Source organism: Dermacentor variabilis, chromosome 1 (assembly GCF_050947875.1).
Source record: "Dermacentor variabilis isolate Ectoservices chromosome 1, ASM5094787v1, whole genome shotgun sequence".
NCBI lineage: Eukaryota > Metazoa > Arthropoda > Arachnida > Ixodida > Ixodidae > Dermacentor > Dermacentor variabilis.
The window spans coordinates 160,416,708-160,434,464 of record NC_134568.1 but is presented as its reverse complement, the minus strand read 5'-3'; the positions used below and the strand labels follow the sequence as shown (position 1 = coordinate 160,434,464).

The 17,757-nt window shown below is 43.1% G+C and overlaps 1 protein-coding gene across 4 annotated transcripts in view; it reads left to right on the top strand.

Moving 5' to 3' along the window:
* Positions 1–17,757, top strand: part of Piezo (piezo type mechanosensitive ion channel component) — a 242,465-nt gene that overhangs the window by 116,078 nt on the left and 108,630 nt on the right. For 3 of the 4 annotated variants that reach the window (XM_075698593.1, XM_075698578.1, XM_075698585.1), the window contains 8 exons: positions 312–565; positions 2,844–2,918; positions 11,374–11,510; positions 12,979–13,152; positions 13,271–13,387; positions 13,456–13,656; positions 14,513–14,714; positions 14,792–14,893. In XM_075698593.1, coding sequence (XP_075554708.1) covers positions 312–565; positions 2,844–2,918; positions 11,374–11,510; positions 12,979–13,152; positions 13,271–13,387; positions 13,456–13,656; positions 14,513–14,714; positions 14,792–14,893 — 1,262 coding nt within the window. The remainder of the gene's footprint in view (positions 1–311; positions 566–2,843; positions 2,919–11,373; positions 11,511–12,978; positions 13,153–13,270; positions 13,388–13,455; positions 13,657–14,512; positions 14,715–14,791; positions 14,894–17,757) is intronic. The other variant, XM_075698600.1, reaches the window with a different exon arrangement.

Here is a 17,757-nt window from a genome sequence, read left to right as displayed (position 1 = left end):
GAATTTCCCGCTCTTGAGGTGACAGCAGTTTGTTAGAGCCGTGAGAAATTCACAAGAACTGGTTGCCAAGCAGTGCAGTTTGTTTCCATTTTTTTACTGCATGCCATGCCAGTAACTGAAGGAACAAAGTAATGCAGTTATTGTTGGGAAAGGCTTAAGCACACACTGCGGGTCTATCATCATCCTTACCCAAGTGTATTATTTAATGTTGCAGTCTTGGTTACAAAATATGTGATGAGTAAAGTTAAAATCGAGTATTTTCACAGACCAAAGTCTGCAGATGGGAATAGAGATTTTTCATTCTTGTGCAGCAACCATCCAAATAGCAATGAAGATGAGCCAGGTGCCACTGAAGGAAGGCCCCATCCTCAAGTTGTACCTCCAACTCAAACAGTGGATGTGACTATTCCAGTGGAAGCACCACCTTCAGTGGTAGCACCTAGCCCACCACGCCGCCACTCAGATGCCGAAAATTCTGATGAGGTGGCCACACCTGCCACAGTGGTACCGCGTGCTGCTAAAGTTAGCCAGTCACAACCACCAGAAGATGCTGCCTCTCCTAAGAGTAAGTGGTACTTGCTGTTCCCTTTGGATCCATCCTGCAACTTCAAAACTTTGCAGTTTTTTTTTTCTCACCAAGATGTACTGATACATTCATCTTGGTGATTTAACTGTTTCACGGTCCCTTTGAGACTGCGAATTGACATCTATACTGTGAGTGTGTCTTCATGGTTAAAAAATTGTGTCCTGAAAGAATGTGCAATAAAACATTGTTTATTATTTTTTTCCATAACAAGAAATAGTACATTCAGCATTGGGGGGGGGGGTAATTTGACCTCAATGAGACTAGATAAATTGGATTTGATTACCTCAAGTTCACATAAAAGAACATGTCAAATGTTGATAATCAAGTTAGTGGTAATTCTAACAAGTGCAGTGGTAGAAAACAGATGGCTGCAAACTGTCCTGGTGTTCATATGCAGAAAGCATGCAAGAAAGGGAAGAGAGTGTAAAATATTTAAAGGTAAGCGACAGGCTAATTAGTTCATTGAGTAATGCATTATGACGTCCAACAGTAAAAAAGTATGAGGAAGAAATCAGACAAGAAAGTTGCAAGTCCAGCATCTTTCTTCTCCGAATTCTTCCTCAAACTTTCTTTTACCTCCGAAATTCATGGTGTGGTAAAGGGTGGAATGATGGTGGTTGGTTTTATAATAAAATTGCATGCTTGGAACTTAATTTCCTTTTGTTTTATGGGGAAGGGGATAATTCAAGCATAATTATATGAATGTTTCATTATCCAAATTGAATTGAATTCTAAGGTTTTACGTTCTATAACCACAGCTTGATTATGAGGCACACCTTAGTGGGGGACTCCAAATTAATTTTGACCACCAGGGGAGCTTTAACTTTCCCCCAATGCATGGGACACGGGCGTTTTTGCATTTTGCCCCCATCAAAATGTGGCCACGGTGGCTGGGATTTGATCCCACGACCTCATGCTTAGCAGTGCAACACCATAACAGCTAAGCCACTGCCGAGGGTCATTATCCAAAATTCTTCAAGTAGTGAGGTCCCACTTACTGTTGTCACTCAGTTCAAGGATGCCTAACTCTTGAAAAAGGTTCTTTTATTGAAGTGTACTTGGAAAAAGAAGGTTTTGTAATATCATACAAAATGTTGAGCATGACAATGTATGTCCTGCTTAGAAAAGGATAGAAGTGCCTTAGATACTTGCTGCCCAGTAGTCCCTCATTGTAATAAATTACTGTTAGGCAAGATACCACTGATTTATCACGCTTCACAGCTTGATGATATTGTCAGTGTATTCATACTATAACTTCTGTATTAATATAACATTTCCCATTGAGAATTGCTTCCTCAACAGCACAAATAGGTTACTTGAGGCTGCTTTTAGTTGTTTTTTGGTTGTTTATTTTTCAACACGTATGAGGTGATCATTTTAATGTTTTACGGAATTTTTAAAAATCGCCTTTTTCAGATAACGTAATTCTAGTCCTTGAGCTGGATTATTCAGAGAGGCAGACATTACTTCCACAAGAAATCAACACACGTATTCCACTAATTAACAAAAATCCACTAACTATATTTTGAATTAATTATTTTACAGCACAAATTGCAATTTACTGATCAAAGCTGGTGAGTTTGCAAGGCATATACAATTGGAATGAGTTTCCAGAATGACACCAGTTTGGAGATATGCATCACCAAACTTGTAAAAATGCACTGTTGTTTCACTTACTTCTTAAACGAAACGCTCTCTTATGCATTGCAGCACAAAGTAACTGGAATGCCCATATATTCGTCCCACACTTTGTGGAATAATATCTCAAAACTGGTGTCATTCTGGCAATTCATTTCAAATAAATATGTCTTGCAAGCTCACTGGCTACAATTTGCAAATTGCAATATGAGCCATAAAGTAATTAAGAACTTAAGTAGGGCATTGTTGTAATTAGTTAAAGGTTTCGATTTCTCGAGCTAGTAATGTCCACATATTCGAATAATCATCTCAAGGACAAGAATGATGCTATCTGCCACAGACAATTTTCAAAAATTCCATATTACATAGAAATGATCACCCCATAGAGTATGTGCCTTGGAGATGTTGTGTACGACTTGCTCTTCCTTGTCCTTTTGTGAATGCAGCTTGCTTTAAATCATGTGCCTTTGCCATGCTTACATTCTTCTTTTCTCTGCTTCTCTAAACCAGATGCATGACTGTTGTAGTTTACATGCCTTTTCTGTCACTGGGCTTGCTTGCTGCTACTTGTAAGTATGAATGTCACAAGCATGATCTTCACTCTTGCACTTGCCTACAGAATCCAAGTTGCGGTGGGCATCCCATCGCTATAGCTATTACTCCCTTGGCAATCACCTACGCTACCTGCGCAGACGTAAGCATTTGCAAAGCCCTGTATTGCTTTGCATTTGTTTTCAAGCATGACATGGGAACAGGAGGCTGTAGTTACATTTGGGACATGGCTACTGTGACATAATTTATACTTCCCTTATATTTACTCAAGTAAAGTACCAAAGGGAAGTTGGAATTAACAGCAGTTCTATGGCTGTATAGTAGAAATAATAAATGTAAACTTGACTGTAGCATTCACTGTAAGTAACTTTATTTCTGTAAATAAATGTTAATGTGATGCTTTAATTTCCTTCATATAGTTGCTTATAGAAGATACTGAGTTATCTTCTATCCATTATCCCATGTGCATTGTCACCATTATGCAGGAGCAAGTACTGAATATCTGCTTCTCTTAAGACAGTATACTGTAAATGTTTTGTTTTCTCCTTTTATTTAGTTTCAAGTTCATTGTTTAAAAATTCACCTGTTGCATACAGCACGGTTATGCTTCTTCACATAGGTTACTAGAAGAGGAAGGCATTATACCTGCACGGGATATGCATCACCTTGCAACAAGCACTATCTGTCTGTCTTTCTCTCTGTCTTTCTGTCTGTCTTTCTGTCTGTGTCTGCCTGTCTGTGCAAAGTATGTACATTGGTGCACGCATGTGTGTGTGTGGGGGGGGGGGACCCTCAGGTGTCAGTTTTAGAGAGGGAAATGGACTTGCATAAAGAGAGAGATATATATAAACGTATAGTAATGTCATAAATAATACAGTAAAATAGATGTATAAATAACACATACAATAATAATGACATTCATAGCTAAAGAATTGCAATCAATGAGTGGCAGTAAGAGGTAGGTAGTGTCAGTCGCATTGACTCTGTAGGGCACATACATGGGCATTATGACGAACTCTCTGTACAAAGAATAGTAATGGTTAATATCTTGGAAAAGGCAAAGGCAAGAAAGCTTTCTGTGCAGAGAAACGAATGGGAAATACAAGGGGAATTTTATGGCATTTCTTGTGCTAGCTGCATGATTGTATTTAGATGGGATAAACAATAGGCATTTTTGTGTACCAACTAAAGAGACTTAACCCTTTGAGGGTAGATTTCTCTTGCCATATGCGACCGCCCAGGGTAGATTTATTTTATTGCAGATTCCAATTCTTCTTAGGGACTTATTTCCAAAAAAAATTTACCGTAATTTTTTAGGGTGACTGTAAAGTGAGAAAAAAATATTTTGCATTGGTATATATGTATTATTCATTCATGAATAACCATAAAAAAAGGAATACACTTATAAGAATTAAAAATTTGATGCATTGTTATACACGTAGTTCAAGGCTTTGAAAATGCGCTCACGAGAATATTTCGCAAGACTCAAATGTTCCTGCTCTTACACTAATATCTACATCCATAGCGTAATCGAACTGCGTAGGTGCGCACACTCAAGAAAACTGTGTGGTTGTGTGCCTGTCAAAAAAGCAAAATGTGTGACAAACTTCCGCTAATCTTCATCTTATGGCCAACCAGAGGCAATTAGTTTTCGCGAGTCTCAAAAAAAAAAAAAAACGGAAAGCATGCATGGCGGCATCCTTCCTATGCGCGCCCCTGTGAGCACTAAACGAGCGAGAAACAAGCAGTTGCCCTTTGAGTGATTAGTAATGAGATAGCCATCAGTTTTGCAAGCGCAAAAAGCTGAAACCGCCCGTGGAAGAAAACCCAAACCGCCGCCTTGCCGCGCGCGCCAATGTGCAAGCGGTAGTATATAGATGCACGGGAGCCAACTAGCTCTAAAACAAACCATACAACGAAAACCGAGAGAGGGAGGCGTGCGAAAAATATTCCCTGTATTCCCACATAGTGGCAGCACATGACAGAAAAGAAAAAGTTAGGAAATTGGTGCACTTTTTAAACATAAAGACGGTGCCGTAAATATATGGCATCGACCATTTTGAACTTGTTGCGACGCTGTATATTTACTTCATTGACCCTGAAAGGGTTAATGAGCATAACATGGTCAGGACCCTAAGGGGATGAAGCTTATTCTGAGTATAAGAGGCTTTTATGACGAAGGAATTTTAGGAAAGCAGGGGCTTTGGTAAAGTTTCTTGTTAAACCTCTTAATGTTCAACATTATGACATTTAACAGAAATGAGATAGAAGTCCTGTTCCTGTGCCACTAATTGGTTCAGTAGGTTTGCGACTGCAGTCATGCAACTGAAAAATTGATCGGTGAGCAACCCAAAACAATCGCTTTTCGACCAAAGCGATCATTTACAACTATTTGTGACCAACCTGGTCACACGAACTCTGCGAGTCGTTAATATGAATGAGCCCATATTGCGAATTTGATGAGATTTCAATTTTCACCTAGAGCATATACATATTTACTTGCATAATGAACACACTCGTGTAATAGATGCAGCCCCCACTTTTCCAATCAAGAAGTGTGTTTTTTTTCTTTTTCTCGCATAATGATCACATCCTGAACTTGCTGCCGTGAAGTAGGATACATACGGCACGATTCAGCATCTGATATGGCATCGGGCGGGTGCGATTGTGTCGGACGCCATGTCGGATGCCGAATTCAGTCAACATACAACTAAGATGAATACAAGACATATACAAATGAACAAAACGATTGTAACAGCCTACAGTCCCTCTGCTTACAATGAGCAGTACGCGATGCGGTTAGGCGATGGTTACCAAGCCTGTATCTTCGCAAAACTCTCCTTTTCGCGACATGCATTGCATAGATCCCCGATCTCTGCAAACGCCTAAGCTTGAGATTTACCCTCCGCTTTTTCACAGTCTCTGGCTGGATCCTGACTTTCACACATTTGCCTCTGTCACCTTGGCACTTTGCACGTTTGATTTTAGACATCTCGACCGCGTCTGCCTTTCTCATCTTCGACCTACGTCTTTTCTGTTTGGCATGCTTCGCAGAGCCTGCAGCATCGGCACATGCACTTGAAATTGCTCTGCCTTCTTGGGTTCCACAGTGCATCTGCCTTTGTGATAGAGCATGACCAGGTTTGACCATTGCACAAGCTAGCTCATCATGAAGCCTATCTTCAGCTGGCCTAGCTTTATCACTGCCCTCGACAGCATGCGGAATTCCTTGCTGGCCTTCAAAGTCTGCCTGTTTCCAGAACAGCCTCGCTAAATGGTGAAACAACTATTTCTTCATGCTTGTCACTATGTGCGTGAACTACTGGCACTATAGCCCTCTCTAAACTAGCTCCATCAAGGCTAGCTTTGTTACCGTCGTCTTGACCTTCACAGTCGGTCACTAATTCTAGGGCAGGAAAGCCACTGTTCTCTTCAGTGACTGCCTTCACCTCGCTTCTTCCTACTAATACGTTTGACTAATCAGTGCTTACAGGTGCCTCTGGAATTATTTCTTGATCCTCTGGCACTGCTCAATAGGGTACACGCCTATCAGTTTCAGAGTTCTCTCACATGGTTTTGCCCTGAAAGCTCCCTTACTAGAGAAAAAACTCTCACTACTCCTCCTCAGAAAAAAACTCTTCTTGTTCCTCCTTGGAGAAAATGGTCGCCTTTCCTTTACCATCTGGTCTGTCTTATGTGAAAAGCAATAGGTGGCTTTTTATGGCAGGCTGGCCGAAATTGCCGCCTTCGTACACACTTGCCGTAAAGGACCCTGCGTTTCTGAAGTGGGAAAATGACTGCTATCTTTGCTTTGTGTGTGCGTCACTTACATCACACCTTTTTCAAAGCTTTCTAAACTAGCCATTTCATTACTAGCATTGCCTTCGACAGGCTCGGCTTTTCCTCTCTCATTTTGGCCTTCGCAGTCGGCCTGAAATGCTACACCAGTGCTTGAACAAAGCCTTCTTAGCCCTGTTGTAGTCTCGTGCTTTCTCATCTGACAAACAGTTCACGAAATATGCAGCGGCACCAAATGGGAGCACCATTCCTAATCTCTCCATCCACGAGTCCCGGCTCACACCTTCTTTCTCACACCCTCATTCAAGACCAGCGAGGGAATTAACTATATCCTCGTCTGTCCTGAAGGTGTTGAGTTGGTGTAGCGCTATCTGCCATCTAAGTGCCCGACTTTTCAGCTCAAGCTTGTGGGGAAGCGCGACTCTCGCGCGTCGCCTGATATGTTTTTCCCGCATAGCGCGTCTCCTGTAATCCGGCTTTGCGGCGTGGCCTGGCGCCCGCGGCGGTCGGAGTGGTTGAGGCGCAGTACGAGAGATGGCGCGAGTGTTGCGCTGCTAACGCCGCCGACAGGCGGGCTTACTTGGGCACCGAAAGACAAGACAAGATGCCGCACGTGCGCCAATCCATGCTTCTGCGAGACCGTCTCGCATGGCCGCCTTGGAACGCGCCACCGTTCGCGTGACCGTACGCGCGAACGACCAGGTGTTGGGATCCAGCATGGGGCGAACATATTCACTCGCTATCCAGTCGCGGTGAGTCGGACTTCTAGATTTGTCGCGCGCCCATCGGCATGTTTTGTGGATAGCAATTCGGCTAGCGGGCATTGATCTATGAAAGGTGCAATAAGTGCCCTTGTGATTGTTTGCACGACTGTGTTATCGTTCCTTTGTCCCAAGAGTATGGGTGTGAGAGATCCCACAAGCTCTGCCATCCTAAGAGCATGCTTTCACGCTGCCTCTTGCGGTTTTCTGCTTCACGCTTGCACCTTTCTGCTTCTTCATGCTCACACCTCTTGCACCTCCCTACTGCTTCATCCTCACGCCTCTCTCACCCCTCTGCTTTTTGTTTCCTTTCAACAATGGTTTCCTCAGCGTCGTCAGCTTCCTCGACCATCACATCTTCTGCTTTCATGACGTCGAGAACTGCTTCTTTTGTGTTTGCGGAGCCAATGGAAATGCCTGAATGCTCGCAAATTAAAAGAAGGTCCTGCACTTTAATTTCTCCACAGCGATCTTGTTTGCCTTCAAAATTCACCCTTCTTTAACACTAAAATTCGCGATTTAAATAGAGTAAATTTTCAATACAGTGCCCGCCAGACAACACAAAAATACTTTCCTAGCATCTGCCTTTTTGTACAAGAGAGAGTTCTGGCAACATGAAGAGCAAACATCAGGCACTACCTAGCCCGTCCTTATTGCTATCATCAGGAGACTGCAAAATTTCTCAGCGATCCTTTCTTAAGAAATAATTTTCCTGGCCTTTCCGGCCTCCTCCCAACTCCCCTCCTCATTCTACAAAAGCTCAGTTGTTGCCTTTTGCCTTTCGCAGGGCCAACCAAAATGCCGATCTGCTCATGACTTTCCAAGAGTACTAGTTGGATTTTAAACTTATCCATGCTTACAGTGCACCCTGTGTTTCTTTCCCTCTAGTAATTTAGCCAACAAGCCAGTCAATTCTTGGGCTGCAAAACAAAATTACAAGTAATTCTAAATATCATTATCGACTTCCTACGCTAATGAGTCTAGCAAAAAGAGAAGCAAACACACAGCACTCATCACACCAATGTAACCAATGCCAACCAATCCCATAAGCTGCCAGTCACTGTTGTGAAGTTGGAGGTTCAAGCGGCCATGAAGGTTCCATGACTGGTGCCATGCCAGGTGTCATGCCAGGTGCTGTGCCAGATGCCGGGAGAAAGAAAGGTCCTAAGCGTCATTCAAGAGATGAGAAAAAAAAGGGTTTATATACAAATTTACATAATCGTGGTTTACAAAAATCGACTGCATGACTCGCGGAGCACCCTACATGCTAAAGTCTTTGCATGTCCGAGCACCCCCACAACAGTCCAGTTTATTTCACCATTTCAGTTGATGAGGAAATTCACTGTGCTTCTCGGCCAATCACAATCGTCGCACCGTTGGCAAAATCCCACCCATAACATCATGCCATTCCGCTGGACTCCGCCTCTAATGTTGCGCAATCGCCCCCGCATATGAGGCGACGACGTTACAAACTGGCAACTTGATTTCGACACTGTTCCCATGGAAGTCCTCAACATTGGCCCCTTTGTCAATTAGTGGGCTTTGCATGACGGTCTGCTTGTCAGGGTCAGGTTTAGGTAGAGTGATCTTCGCGGTAGTTGCTGCTTCCACATGGGGCGGTGGTTGTTGTCTCAAAATGAGCTCCTTTGTTTGCGTGTCACAGTTGGTGCCAGGTCCAGTCTAGTCCGGGAAGGTACTCATCTCGCCCATTAGCTCTGGGCAGTCAAACAGCCGAAGATACGGAGCGTAACTGCTTGCCCGTTAGTCTCAGGTGACGCTGATTTAGTTGCCAGCTCCCTGGCCCTGACAAAATGACGAAGCGTGAATAGCACTCCACAGCTGCATGTCTGCTGGTGAAGCATCCTTTGTCCCAAGGGACCCCCAGACACAATAGTACATGTTGCAATTGCAGGTTTGAAGCCAGGAAATGCTGAAGTCATGTCTATGCAGAAGAAATCCTAATACTAGCACTTATTTGAGGTATCGACATGCTTCCAGCAAATGCACTTATTTCCTGCTTAATATAAAGAGCACCTTTTCTAGCACTGTGGGTCCTAACTATGTGGAACACAAACGCAAACATGTGCTGTGTTTCGTCACAGATTTTGGTGATAAATATCCCAAAACCGGTGGTAGTCTTTGAATTCCTGCTAGATTTACATGCCATAACTTCATAATGTCTTCATTTCTCTGTGGGTGCATGTTTCTTAAAGTAGTGAATTATAAAGTTTGGGAAATTTTGTTAACTGGGTGTTTGCACATTGTGAGTTTTTGTGCACATGATGTCTGCTTCCTCAATTGATCTAGCTGAAGAGGCTGCACTGGGCTACCTGTCACAGGCTTCTTTCTCTTTTTTTTTTCTTGCGCATTTAAATGAAAGATAAAAAGATAAGGAACAAGTAGTATAATGCAGTTTAATCTCAATAATTTGAACTCGAGCAGGCCTCAAAATTTGTTCAAATTAAACGGAGGTCAAATTAAGGGAAGTTCATTGAATAAAGCTCATTGAATGTTAAGGGGCGCATGTGACCGTTCAAATATGCGAGTAACGAGTTCCAGAAGTGTGACTTCACGGCAGTGCGGTACATGCTGCTGTGAAGCCACACATCTAGGCAAAATATTTACTGCTTTATAGCTGCATCTCAAGGCAAAATTCGCATATAACTCGCACCTCGACTGTACTATTAACATTTTTGCATTTTAGGTGCGAGTTACACGCGCCAAAATACGAATACTTGCAATGGGAGATGAGAGCAGCAGCCGGCACATGACTGCACTGTCAGGTCAAAAACGCTGCCACGTGAGTTGGCGCGCTGCTGAGAGCATGGATGGCGGCGCGGTATGTTCAAAATAACCATCGCAAGCATTTACTGGTGCGAATTGCCAGGCATTTTCGCGCACTCAAATACACATAATTTTGACAGCACAACAGTGTCCGTTTGAATTAACCAGGTTCAAATTCACGAGATTCCGCTGTATATTTGGATACAGGGTGCTTTTTTTTTTTTTTAGACTATGCAGATTTTTAAAAAATAATAAAGCTATGAGCAATATGAACATCACATTTTCACAAGAAAGTTGTAAGGTGAGGCAAACATACTTTGCCACTAATATGAGTTTGAGAAGACAAATTGACAAGAAATTGTTCATTTATTAGAAGTTTGGGGGCAGTTGTTTATGACAAACTTGAAGGCAGTCACATTTTATTATGGCCAAATATTTTTTTATCTTCAAAATGGCACCTGATTCAAGATATTCATAATCAAATTTCAGTGGTCTAAACAGGCAATATCAGTATCAAACAGTGATCTGGGATTAAAGAAACGACAGCCTCGCTATATTACGTCAGACGGAAATGCCCCATGGCAGAGCATGTGACGAATTTTGAATGATGGCACGTTGTGGTTAATACTGATATTGTATGTCATGGCAAATTCTTGCCAGGCAAAATGTGCCTTTCAGTATTGGCTGCAACACGCACTTTCATACTTTGGGCTTTTTGTAATAGAGCATTTCCATCTGGCATAACAAGGCTACTTTTTCTGTGCTCCCGGCACGCTCAGTTCCTATATTGCCTGGATTGAGCGATGATATTTGATGATGAATAGTATCTGAAATTAGGTGCCATTTTCAAGATTTAAAAAAATATGGGGGTACATTAAAGTGAGACTGCCTCTAAATTTGTCATGCAAACTACCCCCATGGTTGAAAGGGAAGAAAGAGGGTTAACTGAGGAGCCCGATTTTTATTAATCATATCATAAGTAGCCAACAAACAGACACCAAGGACAACACAGGGGAAATTACTTGTACTGGCTAATTGAAATAAAGAAATTATAAATTAATGGAATTGAAAGTGGATGAACAAACAACTTGCTGCAGGTGGGGAATAAAGAGTAAAAGGTGTGGCTAAATTGCATGAAGTACTATTAAAGATTACATCTTGTGCTTACTTGAGTTTTATGTATTCTTTAAAGCTTGTCCGATAAACTTGTGCGTCTTGTTCTGCTCCATTTAATTTGATTTTTCTTTTTGCAAGGCCGTGATTCTGCGTGGATGTCTCTTGAACGCATTGGCAGCATGCTGTCCAAGGTAGCCGAAGTGTGCTGGCGTTTGCTTGAAATTCATATGATGAAAGTCGTGCTGCTGGCAGTCTTCATTCTGGCAATATATGATGTAAGTTGGCATGAATTGGTTATAATAATTTTCTAACAGAACTTATGCCGTAGCATTATTTAGCTGGTGCTAAAGCTTGAGGCAGTAATGGGTAATTAAATTAGGTGAAGAGATTTTTCAGATAACTTCTCACCTTCTCATCTGGCTCAAGGATTCCCCAGACAACGAGCTCTACAATGCAATGCACCTTTGAATGCAACCAGCGTTATAGGGGTTGAAAGAGGCAAGCTGGCTTTCTGCGCTACTTGTGTGAGGTAGCTGACCTCCCCTTGGAGGCACAGATGCGATGGTCTACGCAGTTACCAGGCAGCGCTACACATGTGCAATGCATGTACAACTTGAGGCCATCTCATCGCTGTTGTCTGTATATACAGGCCAGCTTCCCCCTTTTACCTTCTACTGCTGTGGCTGAAGTAGTGTGAGCTATTCGGCAAGAAAGCATAAGCAGCAACAGCAGCATCAGGTGGCAGCCACAGTTGGGAAAGTACGGGATGGCCCGCAAAGAAAGTTTCGCTTTAAAATGCAAGCCGGCGCACCAGCCTGCATGCCGCACACCTTTGCCACACCCGCCTTTGTGCCACGCATCCTGCATAGCACACCTTCGTTGCATGGCCCTACGCATTGTCTGCCTCCTGTGCCCCTCTCCCATCTCCCTTGTACCCTTCCGATACATGAGTTGACTGCACTGACATTGGAGGGGTGGAAGACGGGAGAGAAGCATGCGATGCCAGCGATGTATAGGGCGATGTGACGAAGGCGTGCCATGCGGGGTGTGCGGTACACAGACAGGCGCAGCGGGTCGCATTTTTGTTTAATAATTTTGAGCTCTTTTTTCTTTCAACGCATGTACCCAGTAGCCAGATTTAATTTTTAGAACCAATAATGCAGGATGGGAGTAGTTAAGCAGTTTATTTTACCATAGAACACATACAAAAGTTGATGGTGCATTGACTGCTCATTTTTATATCCGATATATTGTTAAAACTGGTATCATTATAAGTGGTTTCGACTCTATTTTAAACAGCAGCCCTTTAGACATTTAATGTGGACAGCTCTTCATGCTCACATTTGACATGGAGAGGATGAGTTGCCTCTGAAATGTAAAATACTTTCACTGAGTTATCAGTTACCAATCGTTTATCCTAAACAGGCATGGATTTTTATAGAGTGCAGTAATATTGTTAACACTGTACAACAGGTATGGCTAGTGAAAAAAAAAAGAAAAGAAAAAGCAGTGTGTATTGGCATTATGAAGCTTTCAAAGTGATTTACGCAAACTGTGTAGAAATCCTTTTTCATGTGCTTACATTGAAGCACAAATAAAGCAGCAATAGAGGGAACTTGTTCAAATAATAAAACAAGTGCTTTCTTTCTTTATCCAAATCATTGGACCCTTCTCACACCTTACTTTTGAAATGTGGCTACAAGCTTTTGCATCTGCTAACTCTTGTTTATTGGTGTCTTGCAGGTGTGTGCAGTGCACATCATATTTGTGGCACTTGTTGTGGTGGCCTTACCATTCCGCTGGATGCAGCTTTTCCTCACACACTGCTGCTCTATGTGGGCCTCCATGCTGCTGCTTGCCAAGATGATATACCAGCTGAACTTTGTTGATCGTTATGGCTGGGCCACAAACTGCTCAGTGAGTGTAGTGACAGTGAATAAAACTAGCATTTGCTCTTCCATTGCCGGCTGCATATGCACTTCCTTTTTGTGCGTTTTCCTTCTTTATTAAAAATCTTGCTGCTTTTTTCTTGCAGAGTGTCACTGGGTTTGATGGAAATGCAACTGAATTCCCAGCTCCATTTAATTCTACCATAGACAACAGGATTTGGATCGGGTTTCAAAAGACAACAAATCTTACCTCATATTGTAAGGTGAGGAATTCTCTAATTTCAGGTTTGTTTTTTTTTCTGTAATAACCATGACTTTCTCTGTTCTTTAGGGCTACATTATGCTGATAGTAGTATTTTCAGCACACGCAATGGTGCGTTACAGACAGCGCTTCTACCGAGCACGACATGAGCTTCCAGAGCCACGCCCTGGTGTAGTCTTTATTCAAGCCAGTCGCTCCAATGCTGATGATGGTATCAAACAGTGCCTTATGTACCTGCTCAATTATTTCTTCTACAAATTTGGTGTGGAGGTGAGTTGATATTTCACTTTGTGGTATTCTAAAATGGCAGAGGCATTTGCACATTTAACTTTGGTGCCTCAGTTAAACTCCAGTTATGTATCTTGGATTTATTTGGAGTGGAGAGGGGAGTTTTCTGCCAGCCGTTAACACATATTGATGACAAAATTCCTGCATTATCAGTTAGGCCAGCTTTGACCATATCGAACTTTTAGATGAAGTAGGATTCATGCTGCTCTCATTCCTTTGAGCTTGAAAAACCACTTTACTACATCCACAAGTTCACAGGCTCGTATGTGGCACAAATGAGAACATGTGCAGTTCTTCATTTCTTCAAACGTCCTCTCCCAATTGACAAGATTGAACAAAATATTGTTATTAGAAACCTTCATGGGGGTTTGAACCCCAGCCCCCTTCCTGCCTATGCCACTGTCAGGCTATATGAGCAAACAAACATCTCATAAAGCTTCTGATTATACTTTATGCCACACTTCATACTCTTAATATTGCATTGTTATTGTGTCCTATGCCATATGTACAGCATTGTTTCTTAGTAAAAGTACTCACAGCCTAGAAAACACCTTAACAGTTTCATAGCCAGTGATATGAAAAAATGTCTGACTCTGCTGTTTGATGCGACTCTTCCACAAAGTAGTTTGTTCTTTGTAGCAGTTTAAATATGTCTGTCAGGCATGCTTAGCTATGCTGTACTTAACAATGATGTCCTCGCACAGCTAAATCATAAGGCTCCACTTAGTCTGAAATGCAGACAGGTGTTTGGTATATCAGGCTACTAGGCTTTGTAGCTAGCTATTAATTTTTCTCTGTGGGTTGAGTTTTTGAGAAGCTCTCATTACTTTCTTAACAGGTGTGCTTTGTAACAATGGTCACCTGCATTGGAATGCGGCTTGATGTTTTTGCACTGATGACATCACTGTGGCTTTGTGCCATGTTTCTGCTACGCCGACGAAATCTTGCCAAGGTGTGGCCATTCTATGTGGCGTACCTCTGCTTCGTACTGCCCCTCCAGTACTTGGTGGTGGTTGGGTTACCCCCAGGCCTTTGCATTGGTGAGCTGAACTCTACTTTACTGCTTATTGCTGTCAAGGAGAGGCAAACATTGAGTTGTTATTTGGTGTGTGTGCAGAATATCCATGGTGGGATCCATCAAAAAAGGTTTTAAGGGAAACGGCACTGTGGCTATTTCTACCTGACTACCAAGACCCACCTCTGGCACGAAAAATTCTTGGTGAGCATTTTTTGAAGATTAGCTACTAAATATTTTTAGGGAAACTTGTTGGTTTCATAAGATTTGAGCACCACTACTTCATCCTTTGCTGCTGCACTATCACAAAATTGAGGCTATATAAGACTTGTATCACTTGTGTCTGTGGCTGGTGAGCATGTGTGGTTGTGTTAGTGTGCGTGAACACCTGCATAGGCTTGCCAAATGATTGTCTTCCTTTAATGATGGCAGACACTTGGAGAGAGCGTGCACAACTGCCCACTTCATTGTCCTCACTCTGGCTGCTGGCGACTGGCAACTGCAGTGGGCATCATAATTCGCATCATTGCTCCCTTCTGAAAAAGGACCATCCCACATTCAGAAATGCATGTGGTCACGGATGGGGAAGAAGGAAGAATAGGCGCAGCATGGCAACAGTTAATAAAGAATAGGAAAGAGAAAAAGAAAGTCAAAATGTCGCACTTCACTCATGAGTATATTACAGCTTCATCCTTACTACGTGGGCAATTTCAGTGCACGACTGTAGTCGGGTTCGAACTAGAATAAGTACTTTGAGGTACAACTTCGTATTTCACATCAATGAGGTGGTGGACAACCTTGTATGGGCCAAAGTATTGTTATAATTTATCTGAGGGAATTGTGACGGACGGGTGTACACCCACATTTAGTTGCCAGGGTCGTATTGTATGTTTTAGAGCTCAACTCTTAGGCGCCTGTTCCTGCGATGAGCCTCAGCGTGCCCAATCCTCTCTCAGCATAACCGAGCAAATGCGGAGCTCACTGAGGAATGAAAGAAGGGCATAGTGAAGAGAGCGCGAGGAGAAAAGCGGAGGACGAGGCTGTAGTGAAAGCATGAGGCAGAAAGCAGACGAGGAGAGTAAGGCGAAAATTAAGTAGAAAAGCCGAAGATTGCATTAGAGAAGAGCGCGTGAGAAGGAAAGTAGAGGAAGCCAACTTGAAGCGCCACCAGATGGCGCTCACGACCGCGCATCTGTAAAGCTAGGGAAACGATGGAGCATGTTTTATTAGAATGTGAAGACATCTGCCCAGCGGTCGATTTAGGCACCACTGGCCTCCTTGAAGCCCTTGGGTTCAGCGAGAGCAGTGGGTAAAGTAAACATGTCCGCAATAGATATTAGTAAGAGGTGATTGGAAGATTGGTGGAAGAAAAGTAGGGAAACGACAGAAAACGGAGACGTACAAAAGCAAAGTTCGCAACAGGTGCTCAGAAAATTTGGTTGTGGGAGTTCATACTGGTTTTTTCTTTCTTTTTTAACCTAGGTAGGGCATTAGGCAGTATAATAACAAGATACTGAAGTACTAAAGCGCCAAACAGACAACACAAATAGAGACACGGATGAGTGCTTAGCGCTCGTCCGTGTCTCTTCCTGTGTCATCTGTTTCGCGCTTTAGTACTTCATTAACATGCACCAACTAGCCCAACAAAAAGTTCTGCTGGAATAATAACAAGAGCTTGGTGGCGCAACCCACCACCCCGTTTCAAAGGGGACGGTCATAAGATCCATCCATCCATCCTGTGGCAGCAGCGACGCTGGCCGTCCGGGGGTAATAAAAAAAAGCACCAGGAGGCTCACCTTCGTGCACAGCATTTGCCGCAAGCATTTCCCGGTAAAGATTACGTTTGCATAAGCTGCAGTTGCCGGGAAGTGGCAACTGTGGGGCCGGTCTATATGTAGCACCACGCGTCGCGGCTCTGGAAGTCGGTGCGGTGATCAGTGCAATGCCTCAATATATCGCGAATATAGAGCTGCGCTCAAATTTTGCATTAGGGAGTATTGTAATCGTCGGTGAATTTTTTTCGTTGGCCACTGTTCTGCCGGCAAGCGATGGAACACTGCTGGCTGCGGATGCGGTTCCGTGTGAGCTGTCGAGCTTCCTCAGCTTTCTGTACGAAGTCGTCAGCATTGTCACTTCACGTGGTTCCGTCATCTACCGGGAGCATGTTGTCCAACGGTGTCATAACACAGCGTCCGAAGACAAGTTCAAATGGCATAAGCTGGATTGTCTCCTGCACAGCTGCATTGTATGAGAATGTCACGTATGGCAAAATTTCATCCCATGTCTTGTCTGCTGTATGTCAACGTACATAGAAAGAACATTGGCCAGCTTTCTGTTAATTAAGCACTCTGTTAATCCATTAATTTGGTTGTAACTGGCTGTGGTGTTTCGATGATTGCTCTCCGTCAGTGTGACCACTTCCTGCAATAAATCAGCACTAAAAGCTGTGCCTCGATTGGTGATTAGGGCAGAAGGGGCACCATGACATAGTATGTTTTCACGGACAAAAACCTTGGCGACTTCTGCAGTGGTTCACCGGCATACAGCTTTGGTCTCTGTGCACTATGTTAGATAGTTTGTGGCAGTGACTGTCCATTTGTTTCCAAAGGATGAGGGAATGAGCCAAGTAGATCCATTCCAGAAGACCGGTGGGTTTCACAAGTGTAACCTTACAATGCTGGCGGTCACAGCTGCTTCTTATGTAGCGTTGAACAGACGAGAATAGCTGTGGGAAGTAATACTTCTGGTGTATATGCGTTAACATCCTGGCGAAGCCTAAGTGTCCAACACACAGGACATCATGACACGTCTGCAAAACTTGCAGTGGGGATGACGACAAGGAACATTTCTTGGCTGTTTTCAATGCTCTTCTTGTAGAGGACGTCATACTGGAGGCAGTAAGAAGTGAGTTTTTGTAACATCAGTTGTGGGACAACGTCTGCGACTTATAGGTATCTGATCAGAGGGAGCAGTTCATTGTCCACGCGTTGGTACTTGGCCATCTTGACCATGCCGATGCCAAGAAACTGCCAATCTTGCTCCAAGTCAGATGGCACCAATGGAATGGG